General features: G+C 38.7%; 1 protein-coding gene across 1 annotated transcript; it reads right to left on the bottom strand.

The window, feature by feature from the left end:
• Positions 1 to 948: 948 nt before the first annotated feature.
• Positions 949 to 11,002, bottom strand: HRG (histidine rich glycoprotein). The gene is made up of 7 exons (XM_065748045.1): positions 10,730 to 11,002; positions 7,427 to 7,534; positions 6,361 to 6,448; positions 5,675 to 5,841; positions 4,163 to 4,282; positions 3,071 to 3,157; positions 949 to 2,441 (listed from the first exon to the last, which is right to left on the bottom strand). The coding sequence occupies exons 1-7, from the start codon at positions 10,931 to 10,933 to the stop codon at positions 1,365 to 1,367; spliced, it is 1,851 nt and encodes a 616-aa protein (XP_065604117.1). The 5' UTR covers positions 10,934 to 11,002; the 3' UTR covers positions 949 to 1,364.
• Positions 11,003 to 11,452: the final 450 nt, after the last annotated feature.

The raw sequence follows: 11,452 nt of genomic DNA, 5'->3' as shown, positions 1-11,452 counted from the left end.
AGAGTCATAGTATCATAGAGTGACTTAGATTGAAAGGGACCTTAATGATCATTGAACTCAAACCTACTGCTGTGGGTAGGGTCGACTCCACCACATCAGGCTGCCCAGGGCTCCATCCAACCTGGCTTTGAGCACCTCCAGGGATGGGGTATCCATGACTTCTCTGGGCAGCCTGTGCTTATGCCTCACTACTCTCTGAGTAATTTTTTTCCTAACATCTCATCTAAATCTCCCCTCTTTTAGTTTAAAACCATTCTCCCTTGTCCTGTCACTATCTGGGCATGTAAAAAGTTCATTCCTCTCCTGCTTGTAAGCTCCCTTCGAGTACTGGAAAGCCAAAGTGAGGTCTCCCTGAAGCCTTCACTTTTACACAAAACAAACCCAACTCCTTCAGCCTTTCTTCACAGGAGAGGTGTGCTCCAACCTCCAACCCTTTGATCATCCTTGTGACTTTCCTCTGGACCCCGTCCAACAGCTCCACATCCTTCTTGTGCTCAGGGGCCCTAGGCTTGGATTGAATTCCAGACAAGGCTTCATGAGGGCAGAGTAGAGGGGGACAATCATCTTCCTTGCCTTGCTGGTCACCCCTCTTATGATGCAACCCAGAATACAGCTGGCAAATGGTTCAATGATAAATAAAGTGTTTACCTGAAAGAGTTATTACATCTCTGCTTTTCCCCTCCCCTGAGAGCAATTGTGAACTATTTGGAAAGGTGTGTACTTGAATGTAGTGTTTCTGATCTATCTCCACCAGCATCTGTAGCAATGGATGCACCTGTATAGGCCACCCTGTTGTGTTACACTACAAGTTATTAACTATTCTCAGACCTTTTCTAGATAACCTGGTAACCCCGCCACCATTAATCAATTTGTTAGAGTATGCCTCATGGGTATTGAATGTGCAGCAAAACATCTGTAGTAAGAAAAGACAAAACTTTAGCAAATATGTCAAGAAGGAAATGATTGCATGATTTTATTTTCTTTGGATTTTTATAAAGTAAAAGTGATCATACTTCCTCAGAGAAGTAATTACAGCTAAGAGCTATGAGAAAATGGAGATTCATAGTTTTCACTGTTAGAGAATTTTCCTTTTCAGTTGAACTAAAGGATCATATTTATGATTGAGATTTGTACCCAATCACATTATTTGAGACTCAGACTTTTGAATCTTACTTGCAGTTACAGTGGAGTCTGAGATAACAGGAATCAAGAAAGAGGTTGGAATACTTGCCTTAATCAGTAATGTCACGTTTCTCCTCCTTGGAAATTGTATGCTTTTCCCTCTTTACTGTATGCTATTATCATTCATTGTACACCTGTCATAGGCCCTGCAACCCTCAAGTCAAGAACATCTTTCTCCAGGGTCATTCAGGAGTTTCTGCCTTAGACTTATGTGGAAATAAAGGCAAAATTTTTGGAAGATCAAGTTTGGGTTTTCCTGGGCATGACTTTGATTGTGAAGTGTAATCTGGAAAATCTGGAGCTTCTGGCATCTCCCTTAGACTTGAGTCAGTGGAAGGAGTACCTTCATCAGTGCCAGGGCTATGAGGGTCAAGAAGTGATAACTCAGGAAATTTTGCACTGGGAGGTGTGAGAGAATCCTGCATATTTAGAACTGGAATGCGATAGACAGCTCCTGTTACTTGGAATGGAAAGTACTTTCCAGATGTGCGTGTCTTGTTGCAGTGATGCCTGTGATAGTGATGATAGGGGTAAGGATGGTGTCCTGGAGGAGGAGGAGGAGGGCAGTGTGGCCCATGATGGGGAGGAGGAGGTGGGTGATGATGTCCATGAGGAGGAGGGCAGTGTGGCCCATGATGGGGAGGAGGAGGTGGGTGATGATGTCCATGAGGAGGAGGGCAGTGTGGCCCATGATGGGGAGGAGGAGGTGGGTGATGATGTCCATGAGGAGGAGGGCAGTGTGGCCCATGATGGGGAGGATGATGTCGGTGATGATGTCCATGTGGATGAGGGCTGTGTGGCCCATGATGGGGAGGATGATGTTGGTGATGATGTCCATGAGGAGGAGGGCAGTGTGGCCCATGATGGGGAGGAGGAGGAGGACTATGTTGTTCATCATAGGCAGGAGTAGAAGAGGGAAAATCTGATTTCTCTTGGATAAGGGGAGGACTGTGTTGTTTGTCATAGAGAGGAGTAGTGGAAGAGGGGTGATCTGGTTCCTCCTGGGGAGGAGGTGGTTGACCATCATGTGGAGGAGGGTGAGGGTGGTGGTGACGTCTACCATGGCAGGGAGGAGGAGGTTCTTCGTGGCTGTCCTGATGATCTTTGTTGAAACCATGGTTATGCTCAGAGTCTTCAGGTTTGAACTGAAAGGTTGGTGGACCTCTATGCCTGTGACGATGTCTGTGATGATGGTGATGGGGATGTTTGTGTGGCCAACCTGGAGCTGGAGATCTGCATCTTTGTCCATAGTAACGTTGCTGTTTATACAAAACACCAGGACAAGAAATGTTAAGTGACACATTAATAGAACAAACAGAAGAAAATGGTGACAGAGAAAGGTGGGAGTTATTAGGTTTGCATTTATGATTCCAGTGATTTGTAAAGAAACAACTACTTTTTTTTTTTTTAAGATAGAAGGAAAGGAGTAGATGATAAAATGTCAAATTACCAAAAAGCATCTGAAAGTACTGCACTGTAATAAAATGAAATGATATAACCAACTGAGCACAATTTGTAATGGATCAAAGCAAAATGAAAACCACACTGGAATAGCTGTTGTAATATAAAATGGAATTCCAAATATGATACAGATCATCTTCCCTCTTTTTGCTTTCTAAAATTATCTTTGAACTTGTTTGCTCTACTCACTTTAACTGAGCAGTATGATTAAGCAGAGTAAAGACATTTTTGGAGGAGGCAGTAGGGACAGAATAATTCCAATTAATCCTCTAACTTAGTAGTCAAAAATCAGTCTGTTCTCACATACAGCATCACATCCAGGGAGTACTAAATGACCTGTGCAACATTTCTTCAGTAAGAGTGGACTGAAACTGAAATAACCTGCTTTATGATATAGCCAGAGACATTTCAATAATTGAGTACGTACCCAGGGATGATAGAGTTCACAATTTATTTCTATTCCGTTGGGTTCATCTGGATCACTAACAGTTCTTGCCTTGCAGAATCCCGTGTGCTAAGCAAGACAGAAAATAAATAATAATAATAAGAAGAAGAAGAAGAAAAAGAAGAACCAACAATGCATATCTGGGTATTTCTGATGGAAATAACAGAAGCCATTAAAAAGTCAACATTTTAAATGTTAGGCTACTTTCTTGGATGCCCAACTATGTTTATATAACTTAGAACATGAGCTTTCTGGCCAGTCATACTTGCTCTCTAAATAATGAATAGAATACATTTAATTTTTGAGTATTCTTGACTATGAAAAGCATTTCCTTGTGGGTATTGCTCTCCATCTTACTTCTTTTTTGATGTCTGTAAAAACTGGTCATCTATCAATGCCTGTATTGGCTGATTTTTACACGTTTTTCTCTTTGCTCGTCAAATGTCTGTTCAGTCTGGGCTATTCTGAAATTTTGCTTTAAGTCCTTGGAAATAAACACTGTTGTGGCTCTGCTTTTGAGATAAAGCTCAAATTAGAGATTTTTTCCATTTATATTTTTGAGAAGTAATTTATCAAATCTTTAACATTACTTCCCTTAGTATCCTGTCTGCAGTGACTTTTGCCTGCTGTCTAGTACTATGATAGCTATCTGTAGATAAGCCTGAGTTATTCAACCCTCTGTTCATCTGCAGCAGAGGGCAAAAAATAATCCCTGGCTCACTGACAATAGTACGTATTCAAAATCAATGATACATGTTATTGTAAATGTTTTTGTGAAAGTAGTATGAATAATTTACTTGGGAATGGCCACAATTTGTATATGAAAGCCAGATCCAAACAGGAAATTTGAGCTCTAAATCTGAAATATGCCAAACTCCAGTTACATTTGGATTTGTTGGTTTAAACTGGTTTCTTACAGAGGAAAAAATAGTAGCTGCAAACTTGGGATCTGGACTTTGACATACTGGATTCTGAATTTTGGGTGCATGCTTATAAGAAACACTTGGAATCACCGTGGGAATATCATCCTGGAGCCATCCCTTGTATCATTTCTTATTCAAAGATTTTACTTACAGCATGCCAGTCATCCAGAAATTCACATTCTAGTGGCTCATCTGCTTGTTGCTGTTCTCCTCTGGAACAGTTGGTCTCTTTTATAGAGAATCCTAAAAGGTGAGCTTCACGGGTGGCAGTCTGAAACAGAGAGGTCAACTAAACGGTGCTGTCTAGGTGTATTTAAATAAACAAAGAACAAACAAATGAAAAAAGAACCCGTAATTTCAAAAGCAACCATGCCTCATACTGTTATCACCATGTCATATAATTCATGCATTTTCTGTGCTGTTCATAAGTTTGTACACGTTTGTATATTCAGCAGGAAAAGTGGATTAGATAATTTCTGCCTTTGTTCCTCACTCCTTTATGAATTTCATGAATAGCTGCTTTAATTTTCAATTGTAGTTGTAGTTTATTTCACTTCTGTTGAAGGTGTCTGTAGCACATGTGCACATAAGTTTCACAGGTTTAATTAACTTTTTAAAGTAGTTGCACATATTCTGCAGTATGTGTTTTTGTGAAATTTCATAGTTTTATGCAGTCTGTTGAAATCCAGTGGCATAATCTGAATTCTCACTGTAGCTAGAGATGGAGAAGTGTGAAGATAAAGCAAAAACGGTATTATAGGGAGAAATCCTTAAATCCAGGCAGTTTGAAAACAGCCATGGGCTGAATGGGTGTAAGAATAAGTCCTGCATGGAACTACAATATAAAACACAATTCGTTTTCTGAGCAATATGCAAGCTACAGAGAAGTGGGGTCAGCATGCTGTAATTTAGGTGGATTTCAAGAGCAAAATGTGTTGCAGAAGAGGTCATGACAGAGGTGTTCTGAACTGGCACACGTATTGGCAGAATGATCCTGTGCTTTTTTAGTGAGTCTCCAGATCTAACAAGAAGTATTGTGATGGAAGAGTTATGCTTCTAATCACCTAAAGAACAAGTCTTCATGTTGATGTCGCTTAGAGATGGAGAAGTTACTTAGCAAAGACAGTAGTTCTTCAAGAGGTACAGCAAATTTACAATACCAATTTGCCTCCTGTTCTTCAGAGCTCTGAGTGCTGCTTTGTTATCAGTCAAAATGATGCTGAGTCTGCTCAACTTGGAGTTGTATCCATGTGCTAAATATTCTAAGAGTAAAAAGTTATCTGGCTTAATTTGGCAGGAGGTATGACTGTGGTAAGACACATGACTGTAGATCTTGACAAACTCTGGTTGGTAGTAAATAAACTCTGATATTGTATAATGTGATAGGCAAATAGGCATACAAAATAAAAATGTCCACACAAAGAAGGCTGACATTTTGAATGCCATAGCTTTAAGCAGATATGAAGTCCTTTTACTTTCACATGATTAAAATTGGTAAGACTTTGCAGAAGTAGAGCCTTCAATTTTAAGCAGGTGATTTATATTGAGAAGTTACACAAAGTATTTCCGATCCTAGAAGGATTTGATTTCAGGGCCCTTGGTTTTGAATCTGCACCCAGAATGCTGTCATTTATTAGTAGTTCTAGGACAAAATGCCACTTACTGCCTTTAAAATCTTCTCAACTTTGTTGACTTTGAAGTAGTTTGTGTGGTTACCCTCACGGTTGAATTTTTCCAGGAGCTTTGCAGCGATATATTTATGCTGGTCAGTGACTTCCAAGAGTTCAACTTTTACAGGACAATCTTTGCACTCTATTAGATCGGGAGGAACTGTGAAAGAAAAAAAGTTACTAACATCGCAGTAGATGTTAATACTCTTCAGAGTAATATCTGCGTATGCATCTTTAATGTGAACCCACATTAAGAAGCTGAAATATCAAATACTTCCCTGGAAGTGAAATGCTGGTCTGTCTCTGCAAATACAGGTCTGAACTGTCATGTGAAAATGAATATTCTTATAAAACGTCTAGCTTAACTTTGGAATCTAACTACTGGCACAAATGGCCATTCTTTTCAAGCTTGGTTTTTTTTTCCCTGATACTCATTATCATGTTTTGGTGGACTGGAGTAGTGATATCGTCTGATATCAATAAAATCTGTTTTAGAAGAGTAGGATACTCTTAATTTTATTAGTCATTCTTAGCATACCATTTGAATTGTCTAAAATAGGAATTGTAAGGAGATGAGTTAATCTGTTATGGTTACCATCTAACAGCAGTGCACAGACTTGTTCTTCAGTACTACAACTGGTTTGAGGTATGTGTTAGCTTACAGCAGTGGTTGTTTTACCTGGACTTAATGTGCAATTAAATCCATATAGTTTAGGTTTCTTCAGCAGCTGGCTTGTATATGTGATAATCTTACATTGCCCAAAGTCCTGGGGGGAAGAAAGAGAATATATGACTATCAGGTTATTTTCACTGGATTTAATCAGATGTAGTTGATCGTAGACATTATGCCTCCTTTTAATGTTTGGTATTTCTAAGAATAACAGATGTGGTCATTAATGGAATGTTTGCTCTAGTACCACTCAGAATTTGTGTTCAGATAAGATGGGGTCTCCTTCTATGAAAGCCTTTGTTTTAATTTGCAGTTTGCCTGACTGAGGAGACAATGGAAAACTAGCACAGTGCTCTCAGTCATTCTAATACTTATTTACAGTAGGATGCTGCCAACTAGCAGAGGAAGTTAGGATGCCAGAAATACTCAAAGGTTGTATCAATATTTATCAAAGAGTGTATGGACGTTTTCTCTCATTCATTTTATCCACCTTGACATAAAGAGTAAATGCTTTCCTTTCTCTCTGCCCATAGCCTTCCTGCTTTGTCCTGTGTGGTAATATCATTGCTCTCCTATTTAAATAAAGTTTTGCAGAGGTAATTCTCATTCCAAACTGCATCAAGGTACCGCAACAAGGAAGGACAAATACTGCAACATATCATAAGTGCACTGATGCTACCAGGGTTTTACATTCTCGTACCACAAACTCAGCAATGCTTTAAAGCTGACAGGATATAACACTGGCCTTTCTGGCTGATATACTGAAAACATGAATTACAAGAAACCTTTTGTAGTGCCCTTTAGTTGTTAGCAATTCATTCACAAAACATCAGTTCTGTTAACAGCGGTGGAAAAATTGAAAACAGCTCTTGTGAGACAACTAGTGTAACAAAGTTATGCTTACTTTACCTTTTCTAAACCTTCAGCTGATGTTTAACAACTCTAGAATCTAAGAGATTTTTTTCTTTTCATAATGAGCCATATTAAAACCTAGACTTTGCTTAGGAATGCACAGAAATTCTTGGGCAATCAAATTAACGTATTTATTGACTATGATTCTGCCTGGATTACTTACCATGAAATAGAGATCACCATATTCACAGGTCTCCCAGGGTCTTCCAGATAATACGGAGCATTCTGTTTCCAGCACATCCAAAGTTAAGTAAAGGATTGATGCATTTTCCTGGAAGGGAAGTACAGGTTAAAAAAAAAAAAAGAAGAAGAAGAAGAAAAAGAAAATACTTGTATATGAGAATCTTGGTCTGAAAGAGACTTTTTTTAGAAATAGATACATTTGATCTTTATTGTAGACAGCCCAGTTTCCTAGTAAGGTTTTTCTGAGCTGACACAGTATCCTTAGAATGGTTTAGGCTGGAAGGGAGCTTTCAGTGCCGTCTTGTGCAGCCAGTCGTTCAAGTCAAAGCTAAAATTAGATCAGCCTTGCCCAGCTGAGACGTGTATACAACCAAGACAGATATTCTGCAACCTCTTTGAGCAGTTCCAGTCCTTAGTCACTCTCTCTGTAACATTTCTGTGGCCTTAACACCTAGTCAGAATTTAGTTTCATGCAGCATACGGCTGTTGCCTCTCAACTTTTGCTCAGAACTTGTGAGAAGAATCTGTTGTTAACCCAGCATCCATCACGTAAAGAAAATAGAAATGTTGAAAAGTTGTCATTCCCTCTGTGTGATTTTCACATTGAACATCATACTCTATTAGCAAACCTGTTGACAGATTTTCCAAATCCATCCATTTCAAATGACCTTGGTGACCAGATGCTGTTTCAGAACTTTGCTTCCTACCCTGTTTATTCAGGGAATGATGCAATAACACTGTAATAATCCCAATAAATTCAGGAGCCTTAGCTCTGAAATTCTTCCAAAATGTTTTGTTTCCGGAGCAAATAGGATGAGGACTCATAATTTGAATTTGACTGCTACTGTAATGGAATGTGGTGTTGAGAATTATCTGTGGTTCACAGAAATAGTATTTTATTTTTCTGCAGGAAAATGAATCTCAATTCACGTTTGGAATGGTTTACTTAAACTTCATTCAACCTCTGTATGGACATTAGGAATGAAAACATTTCATTTTATCATTTAGATTAGTTGATGCAAAGCCCTTCACTGTGAATGCATCCTCAGGATTTAGGAAACTTCATCCATTCAGATTCCTTTTTCAGAGTGTTTCCATACATACAAGACATCAGAAAAGAATTACCACAGTCTAGTGTAATGTTTTTTTAGTGAGTGTCCACCAGTGTCATGTTGCACACTAGTTTTGCAGTGTGCTTATGTCTCAGCGTTGTCTCTGTTTTAAAACAATAGGCAAGGTGATCTGGACAAAGACACACATTATTCTGTGTCAGAATTGGGAAAAGAAAATAGCTGTCCTGACACCCATTCTGCTTATTAGCCACATGATTATTCTCCTCTCAGAGATAGTTAGCATTCTTATTTTACTTCATATTTCTTTATAAATTCAAGCTGCCAGTCAGCGTATTAGTAAAATGCAGACAGAGCAGGGAACAAATACAGTGACAAAGACTATTTTTCTCTCATTTGTGTTTGGAATTGCACTGAATGGAATGGTAAGATGATCTTTTGTAAAATGTACTATTCACTAGGAGTGAAGCAATTCAATACATTTACTATGTCATCAAAACTTGTGAAATGCTGAAGAAGCCAGTTTATCCCTGGCAAATATTTTTCTTCAGCAGGATGCATTTGGATTCTGTAAAGCTTAAAGCAGGGTTTGGGTGTAATTAAATGTCTACATTCAAATATGCAGAAGAAAATTCCTCTGTTCAGCAGCTCCTGCACAAGCACAGAACTGTTGTAGTGAGAATACATGAGAGCATCTTATGCTCCTATGGGATTATGCTCCTATGGGAAACCTCATGGGATTAATGTCTTAGCACTATGTTAGATCAGTTCTTATAGGCTGTTGATGCTGTGAAGCAAAGACAGCAAAATTTGTTTATGGTAAATTTTAAAATAAAATTTTAAAACTTTATTAATGGTAAATTTATTAAAATTTACTAAGCGAAACATGAGCATAGTAGTGTAGTGGTTACACCATTCATCTGGAAGTGTGCTCTGGTTCTCACTCCTAGTTCTATAGTTAATGTAGTGCAATAATTGGGTAAAATGTAGAAGCATGAAGATTTTTCTTGTTAAAAACGATAGTTTCTCTCATTCATCCAATGACATTTTCTTGTCTTACTGCCTAGTGACTCCATTTCTCAGGAGAGGCACACATGACTGCATGGCAGGAATGTCCTTTAAGGGCAGAAGACTTGAGGGCTTAGGTCTCAATGCTGAAGACTGCTTGCTTCCTACAAGAGCTTTTCCATCACTTGGATATTGCATCAAAATCCAGTAGTAACATTCCCCACATTGTTCTCTTTGTAAAACAAGATGCTCTCTCTTGAGTTTTTGGAATCCTACCTGAAGACCTGTAGCAGTCTGGACTTTGGGTTTCTTTCTCGTCTTGGGGGAGGGGGAATTTTAAGCACCCCCATCAATAAATAGTTTGCTTTTTTTTTAGTTGCAGTACTGAGGTGCGTAATACATCTCATAAACAATAAGTTCATAAGTTCATAAGTTCATAAGTAATGCAGATGTGCAGGTTTTAGTTTGCTAAGCAAGTGGCTAAAAGGTAGCCATGTATATCAGTAATACTGAGTGTCCTCAGCCTCTGTCATCTAAAAGTTAAAGTAAATGAATCTTGCATTCTGTTGGGTTTCTAGCTATTTGCTTTGTCGTTTAGGCAGGCATTCATTGAGAAAGGCTCATGTATAAAGTCTTTAGGAAATAGAGCTAGAAATATGGAGAAATCTATGAAATGGGAAATGGTCCCCCTAGGAACCTATGAAATATTCCTCTATCCAGCCCTTCCCCTCTTTTGCAGGCAGGTATTTTCATCTCCTTTAGCTTCTCCAATCTTTCTTCTTTTTCTCCAGTTGCACAGCTATTTTCAGAATTAAGATAATAACAAAATACCTGTCTTGAAGTATGCCTTATCTAATTAATGCTAGACTTCAGCAGATTATACCCTCTGAGTATAAATTATGAATGTTATTTGAGACCTGACAACAGACCAGGCAGATTAATTTCAAGTATTTCATTAAGCTGTTCAGAACATCTCTTACGCTACCATCCAGTCATTTCAGCCAAGAAAATAGATGGCATAAAGCATCCCTGGAACATACAGTAAATCATGCACAAGTGAACACTGTGATAAGTGTAAATCAAATCTGATTCATTGAATTATATCAGCACTGCTCTGTTAAAAGCAATAATCAACAACTTTTAATGAACTAGCTCATTATTTTATAATCAGTCTTGTATAAATCAGCTTTTAAATTCTTACTTACCATGTGTAGCTTGTGTGCATCAGCAACACGGAGCAGGCCGAACACATAGCCGTCCTGGCGATGTCTGTTGACCAAATCCAGTGCCACTCCTGCATCTGCCTCAATGCTGTCACAGTCTGCAGGTGCAATGACTTGTCTGGTTTGGGTTTGGGCACTGCAACAATACAGTAGTGCAAGAAAAAAAGCCGAAGTTAGACGCAGCATCTTGTTTGTGGTGATAGGATGCTTCTGCTCATGCTCTGATAAAGCCAGTATTCTGCTTTTGAATCAGAGTGGCCCACAGAAGCTTTAAATAATGCTAAAAAGTCATGGTTTTATATAATTTTAAATGTTGTGTCAACAGGCCATTACCTTGGCCCTGGATTAATGTTTGCAAACTGAAAGTAAATGATTACACTGTGATTTGAACAGATTTTGAGGAAAGTAGGCCTTTAAATAGTCTCTGGACCACCATCAAAGGGGCTGTGTTTGAGATTCTTTAAGCAGGTATTGTGCAATAGTGTTTTACTATGAAAAATGTTTATTTTCCAACGCTGTGCCGGTGAGCCTGGCATTAAGAAGTTCTTGGTTATGGTTGCAGGTATTATGCAATCTTGGTTTCCTGTGCTATAAAAATAGTTGAAATGAAAATATACTGGAATATCTGGGGTCATATGATGGCTATATCCATATCCCTGTGCTTACAGCTCCTTCATGATGAGAGCACTAGTGAATGGGAAACTA

This window comes from Cyrtonyx montezumae, unplaced genomic scaffold, assembly GCF_038088225.1.
Source record: "Cyrtonyx montezumae isolate F1298 unplaced genomic scaffold, pur_monq_1.0 scaffold_5, whole genome shotgun sequence".
Lineage (NCBI taxonomy): Eukaryota > Metazoa > Chordata > Aves > Galliformes > Odontophoridae > Cyrtonyx > Cyrtonyx montezumae.
This window is presented reverse-complemented; position numbering and strand designations above follow the sequence as displayed.

What these genes read in the sequence shown, in the direction of transcription:
- HRG (XM_065748045.1), bottom strand. Translation starts at nt 10,933, where the DNA reads ATGCTGCGTCTAACTTCGGCTTTTTTTCTTGCACTACTGTATTGTTGC. An exon ending in ATGGTGATCTCTATTTCATG is followed by an intron (nt 6,449 to 7,426) that starts GTAAGTAATCCA and finishes TCTTCCCCCCAG; the next exon opens with GACTTTGGGCAATGTAAGAT. An exon ending in TTGAGAAGATTTTAAAGGCA is followed by an intron (nt 4,283 to 5,674) that starts GTAAGTGGCATT and finishes TCTCTGTTTCAG; the next exon opens with ACTGCCACCCGTGAAGCTCA.